This window comes from Scylla paramamosain, chromosome 1 (assembly GCF_035594125.1).
Source record: "Scylla paramamosain isolate STU-SP2022 chromosome 1, ASM3559412v1, whole genome shotgun sequence".
NCBI classification, from domain to species: domain Eukaryota; kingdom Metazoa; phylum Arthropoda; class Malacostraca; order Decapoda; family Portunidae; genus Scylla; species Scylla paramamosain.
In genome coordinates this window covers 13,399,613-13,417,500 of record NC_087151.1, presented here as the reverse complement: position 1 = coordinate 13,417,500, position 17,888 = coordinate 13,399,613, and the positions used below count along the sequence as shown (strand labels likewise).

Below are 17,888 nucleotides of genomic sequence, written 5' to 3'. Positions count from 1 at the left end.
AGGATAAAGAGGAGGAGGAGGAGGAGGAGAAAGAAAAACAGAAAGAGAAAGAGGAAAAGGAGGAGGAGGAGAAGGAGGAGTAGAAGGAGATTGAGGCAAGGAATAGGACTGGGAATGGTGAGGAAAGTGCCGAGCCACGGTGAGGGAAGAACGAACCAAAAAAAAAGTTATGTAAGAACGTAAAATAAGAGAGTCAGGCAGGAAGTCAGAGGGGCTTGTGTTTCCGTAAGGCAAAGCGAGGGTACCAGAGGGAAGGAAGGAAGGAATCAGTGAGAAGCAGGTGATGGAGAAATGGAGGCAGGGAGAGGTAAATGGATGAGAGGGAAGAAAGGAGATGGTGGGTGAAGCAGCAGCGGCACTAGTGATGTCAAGCGGAAGGGGAGGGAAAGGGAGACTCACAAGAGGGAGAAGGAGAAGAAGGAAAAGAAGAAGGATGGGGAGAAATGCAGTTACAGAGAGAGAGGAATGGATGAATGAATAAAGGAAGGAAGGAGGAAGAGGCAAGTGGAATAGACGGAAAGACAGGGAAAGGAAGATACACAAGAAGAAGAAGGAGGAGGAGAACGAGGGGGAGAATTGGAGTTACAGGGAAAGGAACGAAAGAAAAGGAAGGAAGGAAGGAGGAAGAGCCAAGTGGAGTAGAGGGACAGACCGGGAAAGAGAGCAGAAGGAGAAGGAGAAAGAGGGGGAGAAATGCAGTTAAAGAGAAAGGAATGAAGAAGAGAAAGAAGGAAGGAAGGAGGAAAAGGCAAGACAGACAGACGGAGGGAGGTGGAATAGTAAGTAAAGCTGGAGGGATCGACAGAATCTTCAGGCTTTCGTGGTCTTGCGATGTCCATATTGACAAAGAGAGAACCAGTCATCCTTATCCAGAGAGAGAGAGAGAGAGAGAGAGAGAGAGAGAGAGAGAGAGAGAGGTGGGAGTAAGAGAGCGAAGTCTACAAGGTTTAGAGTTCCCAGGATGTAAATGTTGTCTGAGCGGCAGAACGGGAAAGGGGAGGAGAAAGACTGTCTGGGAGGGAAGGGCAGAGGGGCAGATAGCGGGCGGGCTGCTGGGGCTGGCGGTGTCTAGCGAGTCCAGGATGTGAGCGCTGCCAGGAAGACGGGACAGGTTGGTTGGTAATTAGAGAGAGAGAGAGAGAGAGAGAGAGAGAGAGAGAGAGAGAGAGAGAGAGAGAGAGAGAGAGAGAGAGAGAGAGGCACGAAATGGTAGACGAAAGATAAAACATAGCCAGACCAGAATGAAAGAGACTTACAAGAAGAAGTACAAAAAAAGAGAAAAAAAAACTCTCAACGTAAAAGAAAAATTACGCTGAGCAAAGAATTGACAAGAAGATAAAGAGAGAACAGGAAGGCGGGCGAGGAGAGAAAAAGTTAAGTATAGAGTGAAGTGGGAGGCTCAAGGGGCAGATATAAAGAGGAGAGAGAGAGAGAAGAGAGTGGTGAGGAGAGTCTCAGACATAAATATCAGAGGCACGGAGACCTCTGGGGAGCACGAGGACTGCACGAGATAATGGCGACCAGTGAGGCTGTGAGAGGAGCGGCCCATGAGGGAGAGGAGCGTGTGTTGAGGAAGACAGGTTAATGAGAGAGAGAGAGAGAGAGAGAGAGAGAGAGAGAGAGAGAGAGAGAGAGAGAGAGAGAGAGAGAGAGAGAGAGAGAGCGTAAAGACGTGGTAGTGAACGCTAAGCCTGGTAATGAGAGTGGCAGGACGGTGTAGCGTCGGCACCGCAGAGTGGTCGATGTAGGGTCACCAGAAGCCCCAGCGAGTGAGTGAGAGAGGAAGGTCCCGTCCGTCCCTGGACGTTCAAATCCATGAGGTGGTTCCAGTGGGGCCGGACCCTTCTCCTGCTGGCCTTAGGGAATAGGGGAATGGAGGGTATGGGAGGCTCTCTGGCCAATGAGTATACATGACACGTTCCTTCCTGTGTATCCTCTTGTGTTGTGGGGATTTAAGCCGAGCTGCTGCCAGAGGAGGGAATAAGTGTGTCTCGTGCTTAGAGAATGGCGGTGGCTCTTGGGCCCTCCGAGTAGTGTGATATGATGCTCTCTTGTGTCGCACGCTAAGCTCTGCCATTTACATTGCTTATATGTGTGTGTGTGTGTGTGTGTGTGTGTGTGTGTGTGTGTGTGTGTGTGTGTGTGTGTGTGTGTGTGTGTTGCAGGGGAAGGAGCTGAGTCACAATGTGTCCGCCGGGATCATCAAGAGCAACCAGAGTCTAGTGCTGCAGCGGGTGAGTCGCCGCTCCTCGGGATTCTACACTTGCTCCGCCGCGAACCTGCAGGGCTCAGGCGACTCCCGGCCTGTGGAACTCAGCGTCAAGTGTAAGTACCTCAGCACATTCTTGTATTAAAACCTGCATTACGGTTTTTATTTTTTCATGACGGACTTCCATGGAATATCAGAAAAATAAACGATACTCCAACATTTTTTTTCAATCTTTTTCTGCTTTACTACCAAAAACTTCATACTATTAAGATGATAAACGTTATGACCGTCATGAACTTCTAATCTTTTTCTCCCATTTTTTTCCACGGTAATTTCCATGATTTAACTCTTATTAATAGCATAGAGAATGGCTTTCACTGTTATGCCACTTAGACTACTTTTTCCCCCCTTTTTTTTTTGCATCTGCGTGTCTACGTGGCGACCTCCCTAGTTGCTCCCACGTGCCAGGCGGGTCAGAAGGTGGTGTACGGCGCAGGCAAGCACGAGCAACTCAACGTCACGTGCAGTGTGGAGGCACACCCACCGCCGGACTCATTCAGGTGAGTGAGGCGGCGGCGGTCGAGTGCGTACCATTAAGTAGCTGCAGTGGAGTGGAATCTTCTAATCATGACAAAGGAGAGAGGGAGCCACTTTGATGGGTTGGCTGGATGGCGCGTTGGCGTTTTTATCATGATCGGGATTCAGTGTGTGTGTGTGTGTGTGTGTGTGTGTGTGTGTGTGTGTGTGTGTGTGTGTGCGTGTGTGTGTGTGTGTCAGTGTGTGTGTGTGTGGTGAGAGAGAGGGGGATAAGAGAGAGAGAGAGAGAGAGAGAGAGAGAGAGAGAGAGAGAGAGAGAGAGAGAGAGAGAGAGAGAGAGAGAGAGAGAGAGAGAGAGAGAGAGAGAGAGAGAGAGAGAGAGAGAGTGTGTGTGGGTGTGTGTGTGTGACCATACTCACAGAAAGTAGTGAGAAAGTCTTCAGAGTGAAAAGTTTTATTTATCATGAAATCTTTGTCAGATTTCACGTTTTGAGTTTTTGTTTTCCCTTCCTCTACAACCTTGGCTGAAAAGTTTGTTTCCCGTTTTGTTCGTCGCCAGAGGACTCTGTTAACTTCCAAACTGTATAAAATATAGATCGTTGGAGAGCAAACAAAAATCACTTGCTTCAAAGGTGCCGGAGACGGACTAACGAACGCTCTCCTCGGGACTCCCTCCCTTCCTCCTGCACACGGCGCCCCGTCCCGCCCCGTCCCGCCACCCGCCACCCACCCCCGCACCGCCACGCCTCCACCCTGCCAGCTCATCACTCCAGTGACACATGCCATGAGAGAAAATTATTGCAACTATGCGTGCAATGATAATGATGTATATTTTCCTACACGAGTTGCATTTGGTATAGAATATACATTATGTTCATCGTCGACTTGAACAAGAGTATATCATATAGTGACCGCATATTCCACCGGCGATGGAGGGTTACGTGCGGCAGATAACAAGGAACAGGATTCTTAAAGTGCTATACGTATCGAAAGAGATGTGGTATGACAGTGACAATACTGAACTGCACATCATTCCAGGATCACTGCACATCATTTCCTGTACCAATATATTAACTTCAGTGCTAGAACCAAAACTATACATATATATTCAACACGTTAGCAAAACTGGAAATACTCATGTGCCATACTGCCATATACGGACCTGATACAAGTATAAATGTGTAATTAAAGCCATGCATACGTAGTTAAGCTGCACATGCAATGGGAATGCAATCGTGAGGCTGGACTGAAGTGTATTGATAATTGAATATTTGAATATTTGTGCACTAAAATAATCACAACAGATATGTCTCTAAATTCATGGTTCTGGAAAAATTGAGGTAATATCCAAAGACAAAGGCTACTTTTTACCATCCGTCATTGCTTGCCGAATATAACCGTTCAGTTCCAACACACACACATACACACACACGTCACCAGTGTTTCTCTATCACTCAGCACGTCTATCTGTCCCCTAGTCTGTCTGTCTGTCCAATGTGCAATTACCGGAAACGAGAAAGATCAGACCCGATGAAAACTTAGCCAAGTAATTAGGGACAGACATGACCTGAAGCACAACAGTTTTAGGACGACTCCACTTTTTTATATGGAATTGATTGCCATGTTGAGATTTCCCGCTGGGTTCTTTGGCTCAGACATATTAGGGCCTGGCCATGGAGCCGCGCGATTGGCTGGCGGCGCGGCGGTGTGAGCGTGGTATGGTGATCAGCAGTAAGACCCATTAGGCGGAAGAGCGATGATCGTCCACGTAATAATGGCATTTGTATCCAGACGGAATCATCCCACGATTCTTAGCACAATGCTGCGACCCGTCTGTCCCCCTCCCTCTCCTCCCACCGACCCCCCCCCACACGCACACACACTCACGCACATACGAGTACACGCTATGATCTTTCGCATTACGTGACCAGTTTTTTTTCTTTTCTTTTCTTTTCTTTTGATTCTTATCGGATTAGTGTCGTGTGTATAATTGCATTCCTGTACATGTCCGTGTGTGTGTGTGTGTGTGTGTGTGTGTGTGTGTGTGTGTGTGTGTGCGTGTGTATTTATTCCTTTATGTATTCGTTATTTTTTTAAGTGGTTGCCAGGATTGTGTTCGTGTCACATAGCGATGTTGTATGTCCTGTTCAGCTCCTCTATAATTCTTTGATAAAATAAAATCTCCAGAGTTCTAGAGATCGGAACTCTGTAAAAGTTTGAATGGCATAATAAACAATTGTGTGACTCAAACTTGATCTCCAGAGCACTTGTAAGTCTAATGTTTGTAGGAATGATATGGAACCGAGCACAAAAAGCTTGCCTGCAATTTATCGCATAGTGAAAACTTGCTTCGTGTTGTGTACCGTGTATCATCGAATGTTGGGAGTGTGATAGCTGTGCGTGTCCATTTCTCTCGTGTGCACACAACTAACTTCTGAATATTTCAGTTCCGGAATTCGCTATTTCTATAATTAGTGTACACGGTCATAACCTAAATATAAGTACGATCAATATGACTTGGAGAGAATCATCGACAAGAGAAACCTGAAGCAAGCGAGGCGGAATATAAGACAATGGGACTTGATCAATACATGACTGACAGGATGCGTGGGCGAGAAGAAATCCTCGGTGATCTCGAAAAAGTGTAATACTAGCAACTGATATCCAAAGACTACCCTAGTATTCGGTAATAACAGAGTTGTCATTTGTTCAAAGTCTGTACATTCAAGTCAGAAAAAAAAAAGCCCTCCAGCAGCTATGTAGTGTTAGGATGAGAAAAAAGAAACCCTACTAGTAATTGAAATAATACACGAAGCTACTGGTAACCAGGATTAGTTCACTATGCAACAGACTACAAATCTGTGTGTCGGACAGAAAACTATCCGTCGAAAATAAATGAGTTTCGAAAGGACCAGCTAACTTAATAAAAGAAAAAAAAAAATACATATATATATATATATATATATATATATATATATATATATATATATATATATATATATATATATATATATATATATACATATATATATATATATATATATATATATATATATATATATATATATATATATATATATATATATATATATATATATATATATATATATATATATATATATTCCGAACATGAAAGTGATACGAGAAAAAAGTGAAGACTGAATTTCTCCCGTGACGGATGCAGAGAAGATAAATGAGGAGCGGGAGACGCGTGAAAAACCTCCCGGGAAGAGCAACAGAAAACCCTCGGTGCCCCGCCTGAGGGGAATGGTTCTTAGGGCTGGAGAGCTTTCATTTATCATCAAGACACGTAGTCACTAAAAATAATACTTAAATCATTAGAGTTAAGAATGGCAGCAACGTCGACGTGATCTGTTAAAACCTTGAAAACACGTTCGAAAATACTGCATCGTGTTTGTTGATTAAAAATAATTGGCGCATTGGGATTCAAGACCTTCAAGGAGCCACTAGCTCAGGGCAGCGAGCAGTGGCACTTCCTTCCACTCGAATTATTCCTGCGGTGATCCCCAATGCTTGGTCTTAGTTCCTCATCATCCACTGCCGATGATGATAACGACTCTTGCTACTGTGTCCCATTACCTGCTGGTGGTGAGTGCTGAAAGAAATCAAATATCTGTGATATGATGTAACATTTAAATTGCAGGTCGAAGAGATGACATAAGCTTGGTGCGATGTTCTTGAGGAAGTACCTTCAGTTTACAGTATTAAGACAAGGAATTAACACCACCATAGGTAGAAATTACAATACCCAATTGCACACATAAGTCAATGCATATTAAAGTTCGGACCTCAGCATTACCTTTTATGAGTGTGTTACTTAACAATAACATAGTTATGAATAACGGTGAGAAAATGGCTTCTGTTAGCTATCGACTGAAGACCTTAAGATAATAAACGACATTATAAGCGATTCTCAGCCCATATACAATAAAGAAGGAGTGGAGGACAACTGCAAGCAAATAATGGAACCTCTACAAAACCTGAAAAAAAACACCTCGGTTTTCCTCTATATCTTTTTTTTTTTTTTTTCATTATGAGTCCACTGCAGGAAAGACTTTCTTGCTAATGATTAGGAAGGTTTAAGCCATAAATCTCGTCAAGCTTGCTCAGAGTGCCTTGGTGGGCCTGTGGCGGGTTGCCGGGTTACAAGTGGAAGCTCCCGTACCTGTTCTATTGTAGGTGAACACTGGCTACAAAGTGTGGGGAGATAAGCCCAAATTGTCTTGCACTTGCAAAATAACATCTCTTGAAAATAAACAGTACTGCAAGAGATTGAAATCCTTTAGCCTTCTCTCGTTAAAAAGCCGGAAGAGAGAGAGAGAGAGAGAGAGAGAGAGAGAGAGAGAGAGAGAAAGGACATATACATGATATACGAACGCATGTGTGATCGAAAGACCCTCAACAATCTCGGATTTCATACACAAGGAAATGCCTTCCTACACACAGATGAATATCTTCAAGGTACTGGCTAGAGGACTTGAAACAAGCACTATCGATCCTAAAGCCAAATGGAAAATAATCTGGACAAATTTCTGATCACAATACAAAACAAGCTGCTGCACCTCGACATTCCTTGAATGCAGTCAACAGCGGCACCATCCACCAGGTGGCGCCATGAGGTGCAGATGAAACGTGGAGTGGCGACACCACAACGGTGCGGTGTGTAGTAAATGCACCAGATGACTGACCGCCCTGAATCTACAGGAACTGTGTGTGTGTGTGTGTGTGTGTGTGTGTGTGTGTGTGTGTGTGTGTGTGTGTGTGTGTGTGTGTGTGTGTGTGTGTGTGTGTGTGTGTGTGTGTGTGTGTGTGTGTGTGTGTGCGAGTGTGTGTGTGTGTGTGTGTGTCTGTGTGTGTGTGTTGTAATTCACAGATGGATGCGATGGATCTGTCAGGTGTTAAGAATATTGTGTTAAGATTATAGAATTATGGCTGAATTGTAAAGACTTTTCAGCCGTAACTGTGACTTATGCAGTGAATTTTGCAAGGTGGTTTTCAATCCTGAAAGCTGTTATGAAACGAGAGGAAAGGTCAATAGAGTGGAACTATTCATACAATATTTGTTTTACTCAGCGGCGCCTGAGTGGTCAGAAAACGAAAGCGGCGAGCCAACCTTTACTGCGTATTTTTCCATCGTTGTAGTTATTTAATGCCAATAAAAATACTTTATAAATACCGCGTGATAAATTGCCTCCATTACCTTTGTTACTCGCTCTGAAATCCTTCGGTCACAATGCTTTATGCACAACCGATCTGTTTTTCAGCAAATATCTGAATAATTTCTTACCTATTTACTTATGTTTTCATTTTTGTCCATCCCACCCACGAATTTACAACATTCAGAATGTTTGCATTATAAGTAAATAAATAAATGATTATATATATATATATATATATATATATATATATATATATATATATATATATATATATATATATATATATATATATATATATATATATATATATATATATATATATATATATATATATTATTGCTATCAGAAAAAAAGTCATCACTCGCATAACTCTTCAAGATAAGTTTTTTCGCACACTTGATCTGAATAAGCCCCGGACCTCGAATTTTATCCCTCTTTCAAAGATGCATTTTCTACATTAAAACCTGTATTGAGAGATGCATGGGTGAAAGGCAAAACTTTCCCGGCAGTGCAGGATGGTATTGAAAGTCGTGGTATTTGCTGACGAAGTATTGAAACATGGGCGAATGTCGGAGAGATGTATGTATGTTCCCGAGTGTTCACTGAACTCGTGGTTGGTGCTTTATTTTTATCTACACAATATGTAAAAATATGCGGTAAACAATAAAGAAATGATGATCAAGCAATATATGCAAAGCAGACATGAGGGTAAATTCTCTACATACAGATCGTCACCTCGTGTTTCACAAGACGGTATAAAGGAATACTACTCAACAGTCTAATATACAAAATACACAGTAAAGGAAAGCTGGTAAAAAAAAAAAAAAAAAATCAGGCTATTTGCTGTCTATTTACTTCCTGATTTCTTACTTCAAAAGCAAATCATAAATGAACCGGTGCATCAATATGGCAAACCTCACTCCTCTGCTTCCTCGCTCCTTCCACTCCTCCCCCGGCGATCCTGCCTCCCACCAGCCGCCACCAGCCTGTCAAATTTTAATGTTCCAAAAACTTCTAAACGAATACCGTAAGAGCATTTGTATATCGAACATTTTCTTTCCTATTTTTATTTGTTGACTTTATTTATACCTAATAATGCTTATCCTCAACGTAAGACGTAGATCATTTTTCTTATTGCTCGTACACACACACACACACACACACACACACACACACACACACAGGAGGATATGATTTCTAGCCTTCAGTTCTTCCTGCCAGCAATCAAGGTCATAGCGTCTTACCTCACATGCCGTATGAAGTCATTGTCTGGCGAAAAAAATGTTAAAGAAGTGAAACCCCGTAAGTTACCTCAGTCAAGGATTCGAATTCAAACCTTCTTGATTGCGAGTCTACAGCGCCCACCAGTGCGCCCCCTGGTTGGGACTGGAGCTACCCTTGGTTAAGAAAAAAAATAAATAAATAATAATAACAATAAATAAATTGCAGGCGTGTGCCTGGTTAGTTAGCGTCATAATTAACATCATAATTATTATCATCAGCTTCAATGCCAGTAAGGATGGCCACCCTCACCTCTCTCACCAGTGCGGCAAAATGTGAATCAGGAAAATATGTGTGTGTGTGTGTGTGTGTGTGTTTGTGTGTGTGTGTGTATTGCCGAGTGAGTGTTCGAAAGTAAATAAAAAAAATCTTAGCTGCCTATCATGCATGGTGGCAGCTGTTGTGTTGTTTATGCCTAATGGTGCTTCAAGGCAACAAAGACTCGATGGTGCGGCGTGATTTGTGCACAATTATGAGAGAGAGAGAGAGAGAGAGAGAGAGAGAGAGAGAGAGAGAGAGAGAGAGAAGGGACGTGCGGGGCGCAGCAGCACAGGTGAAACAACCAGGCTGTGAAGCAAGCGAGGAGTATTGGTTGAGGGGCACCAGTCAGAAGAGTGGACAGGCGAGGAACTGAACTTGGTGATTATCGTGGTTCACAAGATGGGCTTCGGGGCGCTTTCAGTCTAGCTCGATTCGTGTTTCAGTCACGCGCATCACGCATCACGCCACCCACCACTCGGCCACCACACACAAGCCACCGCCTGCCCCTCTCCGTCTCGTGTCAGGATGTCTTTCTCAGCAAAATGTCTATGATGAAATAAAAATCTATCATATGAATTCATTATGCAATGGTTTTCTGGATTGAATGGTTTGTTGTCGGTAAATTACGTAAAGTTCCAATCTAAACTCTCCCTTTCGTAGTTTTTATTATTTTTTTTCTGGAAATTTAGTGAAGCTAATGGAATGGTCAAAGTCAGTTTTTTCTTGATTTATTCTTACGATACAATATCCACTTTTTTAGGAAGCGACTAAAGTAAAGAGGAAATGTGCCAGCCTAAATTTTTCATAACACTTACGAACACATTAGCCCTTCAGTAACCTGTAATCATCCATCGTCTTTGAGGACAGATGGTGTGCACGTGCTTTATCTGTGGTGACTTGTATACATTTTGTTGACATTGAGTGGACAGCGGGACGGTGACACTTGGAGAGTACAATCATTTATGAAATTCTTTAATACTTTTCACTGTGTATCCTTTCATTCAAGAACTAAACCATTTCTATATTTCGAGCAGGTGTGAAGCTCTATAGTTTGCCTGAAATTCTATTCCTGTTGCCAATTTTTAGTTCTCGTTTTCCAATATTTCTTTTATTATCGTGTTGTTCTGTTGTCTCTGTCTTTTACCAGTGATTAAAATTAAATACATTTTCCAAACTTTTACGAATACTTCTCACCTAATATGTTTTCTGTCTTCTATATATATATATATATATATATATATATATATATATATATATATATATATATATATATATATATATATATATATATATATATATATATATATATATATATATATATATATATATATATATATATATATATATTTATTTATTTATTTATTTATTTATTTATTTATTTATTTATTTATTTATTTATTTATTTATTTATCTATAAATCAAATAATCTTATCGAGTATCAACAAATTTTATTTATAATTCGTTGTTGTCTTCTCGTTTCAAACTGAACGTTATTTCAAATTTCGTCATTTTGCGTGATATTATGAGTAACATTTTCCAATGCGTTTGTCTGATAATTGCATGTGATTAATCAGTGTAATAATCACCACGATACTCAGTACGTCTTTTGCGTATTGACTAGAGAACAAAATAATTAATACTTCAGAAAACTCTAACCTCAATTACAGTAATTGTATTGTGCAACAAATAACGTCAAATCTTTAATGGCTTTCTAAAATGTAGCAAATAACTGATGCAGCAACAAGGGATGTCAGTAGCAGAATAAAGAAAAAATTAGAAGCTTTGTTTAGGAAGTGGAGATAAAATGCCTTAATTTCCAATATCAATCGTTGATATCAATATGTTTTCAAAAAGGAAGTTTATCTCTACGTTTCATACATATATTATGAGATGATGCCATTGTCCTTGGCATTATCTCGACGGCACTAAGATCAGTAATGACCTGCCAACATCACGGTCCCAGAGCCGGTGGTGGCGAGTGTGTGGGCGGGTGTGTGGGCGGGGATGTTATGTATATTTCCCTATGCTGACTGAGTCTGGCTCGTGGCGGGCAGGTGGGCGTTCAACAGCTCCTCGGAGGTGGAGGAACTGGCCAGCGGGGACGTGCACCGGGTGGATTCCGAGACAAGTCAGGTGACGTACACTCCGCGCTCACATCTGCACTACGGCTCCCTCCTCTGCTGGGCCACCAACATCGTCGCCCGCCAGATCCAGCCCTGCATCTTTCACATCATCCACGCCTGTGAGTCGTCTGTGCCTGACGTATTTTTTCTACGTACTGTGTGTGTGTGTGTGTGTGTGTGTGTGTGTGTGTGTGTGTGTGTGTGTGTCCCTCCTTGTGATAATTATTCTGATCACCCTTTCACTTTTCAACTTCCTGTCACTAAAATTCATCTGTGTCTTAATCATCTCCTTTGACTCGCGTACACTACCTTGCTGTCACCGTTACTCAAACCTCTGATATTTTCCATTTCGCTCATCTCTTGCTCATACCACAATTGCCATTCAGTCGACCCCCACCTGGTAAATTCCATCACGGCACCCGCCTCATCCCTGCTCCGCGTCCTCCAGGAGAGAAGACAGTTTCCATGATGGTCTCGCTCCTCAGGCCAGCCAACGTCTTGCACCACGGTATCCTTTTCCCATCATACGCGCCGCCATCCCAAGCGTCGTGCTCTTAAAGATTCCTCTCGACACTAGATGGTACGCTGGGAGGAGATTCATTTCAGTGTCTCGCACCCTGTCTTTGTGAGGCAAGGGATAGCCGGTGAGGGAATAGAGGGTATGAGGCGAGGTGCTGTGCTGTGCTGTGTGTGTGTGTGTGTGTGTGTGTGTGTGTGTGTGTGTGTGTGTGTGTGTGTGTGTGTGATATGATTCATCCCTTTCAGCTTATTCCTCATAATTACTAGTCATATCTCAGTCCTCCCAACTCCCCATCGGCTGTTTTCCATATCTTAGCTTCACTCTCTTCTCTCCATTGCCTGTCTCGAGTCTTTCATTCCATCGTAATTGTGCATCCCTCTGCCTCCTTGCTCTTGCCAAGATGCAAACGACGTCCTGCTGCCCCTCACTCTGTCTTTGTAATGGAAGTTAACCAACAATCTTGCTCCTTTAACTTGTGCACTAGAACTGCTCCCTTTCTCTGTTTTTCGCCTCATTACGCCTTGAGCTTCATCAGGAGGGGGATACTAAAACACCTCACTGAATAAACTGACCTTCTAATACTTGTACATCTTCCACATTTCTGGTGTCAAGTAGATACACAGACAGACAGACAGATGGACAAAGTGACAGATAGAAAGGTAGATAGGTAGACAGACAGATAGACAGATAGATAGAATGATGGATGGATAGATAGATAGATAGATAAATAAACAGACATATAATAGATAGGTAAATGCATAGATAGAGACACAAAAGTACAAATTAATAGATAAATGGATAGATAGATAGATAGATAGATAGATAGATAGATAGTGGACAGATTATACCTTTACCAATGGCAGAAAGAGAAAAAATATGTGCGTATTATACCATTTGCAGAAAAAAGTCTGTAAACAACGTAATTTTTGATAGCTGGCTTTTGAACACGCTATATTAGCACAGATTTTTTCTTAATAGCGATAGTGTTCCATCTCCCTTTAGTCCTCCATTGCATCATAAAATGCCAATAAGCCTGAGATATATACTGCTCCCACACACTTTTATTTATTTATTTATTCACTTTTTTTTCTATTTATTCCTTACGCCTCTCCTTCATTTTCTTTCCACTCCACTCCATCACTTACTCCACGCCACACTTCCCTTTCACTCCTTCCACGTTCCACATTCCACCTTCATAATACTTACCCCCTTTACCTCTCCAGTGCACTCCGCCTTCACTCTCTCCACCCGATGCTCACACCCTGTCTTCCATTATCAAAATAAAGCCACCTCCCCTTTTTTATTCCACCACACAGCACCTTCCCACCTCTACAGCACGCCATTATCTTGTCACCCTTTCCATGGACTACTCATCCTCTTCCCACCACCTACTCCTACTCCTTTTACTGCGCTTCCTCACCACTCTCTTCTTTCACTCCCTTTCCACCACACTTTTGCCTCACCTCACCACATCCTGGCCCTGCATCACAAGAATGAGGTGGGGCAGCTGGTCCTGAGCGTTACCGTCACTCCAGAATGAGATAGGTGGCCCCGAAGACTCCAGCCGCCATCCCAACAGATTCTGCCCTCCCGTTCATTAGGCGGCGAGTGTCAGGCCCCCGCCTCACTCTCTGCCTGAAATCTTTTAGGCCAAGAATGTTTCGCTGCCTTCACAGTCTTGAGCTCGAGTGAAGAAATTCAGTAAACATGACAACAAGACACGCCGTATGTATTTGAACTGACGGGCGTGTACAGCTGATTTGTTATTCGCACGACGAATGGCTTGGCGTTTTATTTATTGCATATTTTTAACCATCACATTTCAACTTTCTCCTTGTTTCTCTCTCTCTCTTATCCAATGTCATATCCCTGCGCCATCCGTGATGATTCATGGCTAACCCCCAACACTTCTTCTTGGCAGTACAATAAAATGACCTCCATCTTGCTATCCTGCAGCCCCGCCAGACCCTGTTAACAACTGCACGGTGAAAAATATCAGTTCAACGGGTGTGGGCGTGCGGTGCCAGGCGGGGTGGGACGGAGGCCTAGCGCAGACCTTCACCCTCTCCGTGAGTCAAGCAAGGGGGCACACGAGGGGCCAGGACACCAAAAAAGCCCCCAGAGTGCTGGCAAACACTTCCACCTCCCCCCGACCAGAGTTCTCCCTGACGGGCCTCGAGCCGGGCACAGAGTACGTGCTCACCATCCATGGCACAAATAAGAAGGGCCAGAGTGAGCCCGTCAGACTGGCCATCTTTACCCTCAAGGATGTGGCGGAGAAGCGCACGAGTCCAGGTGAGGGTGAGAGAAAGAGAGAGAGAGAGAGAGAGAGAGAGAGAGAGAGAGAGAGAGAGAGAGAGAGAGAGAGAGAGAGAGAGAGAGAGAGAGAGTAGTGGGGGGAGAGAAGGAACAGGATCAAAGTAGAACGGCTCAGGAGATCAAACAAGTTGTGCAGGGTGCAGCTGGTGTATGTAAAAGTTTTAGTGAGACATACCTGGTAGTTCAGGCCACGTACAGGCTGCACACTTTTCCTTTAAAGTATTTAATAAAAGCCTGGACGCAGGGAGGAAATGGCTGGGGATGTTCAGAATAGAGTTGAGACAGGCGAGCAAAACGGAAACAGGTGTGTTGCCGGGACAGGCAGGACGTGGAAGCCTCCTTGACACAACAATTATTATAGGATAAGACTTAACAGCATTGGTGGGAGCTCCTCGGGTTTTTTGTTGACAGGCGTGGGAGTGGTTGGCCTCGCTCCCATCGTGGGCGTGGCAGCTGGCGTGGCCATGTCGGTACTAGTGACATGTGTGGTAATGGTCGTGGTGGTGAAGGTGCGACAGCGCTCCGTGCCTCGTCCTGAAGTGAAGATGGTGTACATGAAGGGAGCGGACGGACCATCCCAGGGCAGAGGACAGGAGGAGGCGAGCGAGGGCGGCGACGATCCTAATCCAGACCTCATTCCCGTCAATCACGGTGAGTGAAAGCACCAGTACCAGCAGCACCGCCACCACCAACAGGAGGAGAGGGACGAATGGAAGTGGCAGAAATAGTAGTAGTAGTAGTAGTAGTAGTAGCATTGGTATTTGTCCTTGATGTAGTTGTAACTGTAGTAGTAGTAGTAGTAGTAGTAGTAGTAGTAGTAGTAGTAGTAGTAGTAGTAGTAGTAGTAGTAGTAGTAGTAGTAGTAGTAGCAGCAGCAGCAGCAGCAGCAGCAGCAGCAGCAGTAGTAGTAGTAGTGGTGGTGGTAGTAGAGGAGGAGGAGGAGGAGGAGGAACAAACACAAGAGGAATAGTTGCAGGAAAAGCTGGATACAAAAAAAAACTCACTTTTTTTTTTTCTTTTTATTCGTCTCACAGAAAACTGCTCCAAGGATGACATGATTTGTATACAGTTTTCACAGTGACAGTGACATTTCCTTCAGATTTACTTGCACGCGTCATGTGTAATTTTATTCCTTCCATCTCTCTCTCTCTCTCTCTCTCTCTCTCTCTCTCTCTCTCTCTCTCTCTCTCTCTCTCTCTCTCTCTCTCTCTCTCTCTCTCTCTCTCTCTCTCTCTCTCTCTCTCTCTCTCTCTCTCTCTATATATATATATATATATATATATATATATATATATATATATATATATATATATATATATATATATTTTTTTTTTTTTTTTTTTTTCTTATTTATCTATTTTATTTATTTACTTATATTAGCAGCTTATACGTCTATATTTCTATTTGTCTATCTATCTATCTATCTATCTATCCATCTACAGTATAGCTCATTGATACTTTGTCATCATGTCATGTACATAATATCAAGGGACCTTTATCATGCTACATCACAACAATTAGGTGTTGCAGTGGCGGAAACGCTAATAGTATGACGGTCAAAAAAAGTGCCTGGCGTTATGACCGAAGTGTGTCCTGGTGCGAGAGTTACCTGTCATAACGTCATCACTTGGAGACGTAGTATTAAGTGTCTCTCGTGGTATGGCTTGCTTTGAAATGTTTTCCTTCACTTGTCGCAGTTATCTTGTAGCAATGTAGGAGAACAATTAAATAAGATTATATAATTAGCCATACGAAATTACGCATATGCGTATTGTTCTGGTTGCACATTTCAAGTTCTCGGACCTTAAAGACATCTATTCCTCGACAGACACTGATGGACACAGGTGTTCATTGGTGGTCGTTGGTCAAACTGTGACGCACGACACCAGCCAACATATCAGAGAGTGCCAAGTCACAGTGTACTTGTGAATTTTGTAAAGTCGTCGACTGTATTTTGTACACATGGTTAGATCACGCGGACGAGTATAGTTTTATAAAATCTCACCTCTTAAGTCTTTGGTAATGTTATGTTTCCCATTATGGAGGAATAATGTTTTTTTATCTGTTTTATAGTTTTTATTATAGCATTTGTTTTGTAGCTTTTTGTGTGCTATTCCTCGTAAATACTACATATTGTCAGGTCATTTGCTACACTCTAGTAAGTTTGGCCTGTAACTTACATAATCTATCAGTTTCAATATCAGTGGACGAGGCAGCGGCAGCAGTCAGAAGTGTGGCCTGTAATCTGTCAGTCTCAGTATCAGTAGAGGAGGCAGCACCACCAGTCGCCGGGCTTCAGGTCACCGCGCTTTAAAAGACTCGATCTGGGGGCGGATTCAGTGACAATGGAGGGACGATTTTTAAGGGTCTGTCTTATCCTCCCTAACGATTTTGTTCCTTGTGACAGGATGCATTTGAACGCTTCGTCAGCAACACCTCTGGCTGTTTAGAACAAAAGAAAAGCGTTAATTAAAGCGACCAATTAAGACGTTTTTTCATCAAATTTAATAATAATTTTTCACGCGTGATAAAGTAAAAAAAAAGTTGGAAGACTTACCATTGACGCACTAATTACTCACTACGAAAAATAAAAGATGAAGATATATATATATATATATATATATATATATATATATATATATATATATATATATATATATATATATATATATATATATATATATATATATATATATATATATAACATAACCTAACCTAACCTAACCTAACCTAACCTAACCTAATATATATATATATATATATATATATATATATATATATATATATATATATATATATATATATATATATATATATATATATATATATATATATATATATATATATATATATATATATATATATATATATATATATATAACTAAATACAATTACTTATACAATCAAATGTGAGATTCACGTGGGCGAGTTCCTTCATTCTTGTTCTCGCTGCAGGCAATACCACTCGACAACTCATGTTAATTTACGCACACGCTCCACCGCGCACTTCATGTTCTGAACAGACAAACTTGCGAGGTCTCGGGAGGAGTGTTGACTACATCGTGAGAGCGGTGGGTTGTGGGCGCCGCTGCCTCGACCACAGCTTAGGTCAAGAAGGCGCTATCTATCGAGTAACTCAATCCACTTATCCCCTGGTCTCACGGGAAGAAGCTCCAATTAAGAGAAAGAGAGAAGTGGTGGGTAGGGAGGACAGTAGAAAGAAGAAATTCTCTCTCTCTCTCTCTCTCTCTCTCTCTCTCTCTCTCTCTCTCTCTCTCTCTCTCTCTCTCTCTCTCTCTCTCTCTCTCTCTCTCTCTCTCTGATATTAAAGAAGGGTACAGTGGAAACCGACACTGGAGGAGAGAGAAGAGGCACTTTTCTCACGTGACAATGAGTTCTAAGAGCTGGTGGCTGAACCCTCTTCTATTTCTCTCCCCTCAGAATTTTACTCGCTTCGC

At 42.4% G+C, this 17,888-nt stretch overlaps 1 protein-coding gene across 1 annotated transcript in view; it reads left to right on the top strand.

Annotated features, from left to right (window-relative positions):
- LOC135100948 (nephrin-like) overlaps window positions 1-17,888 on the top strand; it is a 56,160-nt gene that overhangs the window by 26,197 nt on the left and 12,075 nt on the right. The window contains exons 8-12 of the mRNA XM_064004568.1: window positions 2,166-2,325; window positions 2,661-2,769; window positions 11,523-11,710; window positions 14,068-14,406; window positions 14,842-15,081. Coding sequence (XP_063860638.1) covers window positions 2,166-2,325; window positions 2,661-2,769; window positions 11,523-11,710; window positions 14,068-14,406; window positions 14,842-15,081 — 1,036 coding nt within the window. The remainder of the gene's footprint in view (window positions 1-2,165; window positions 2,326-2,660; window positions 2,770-11,522; window positions 11,711-14,067; window positions 14,407-14,841; window positions 15,082-17,888) is intronic.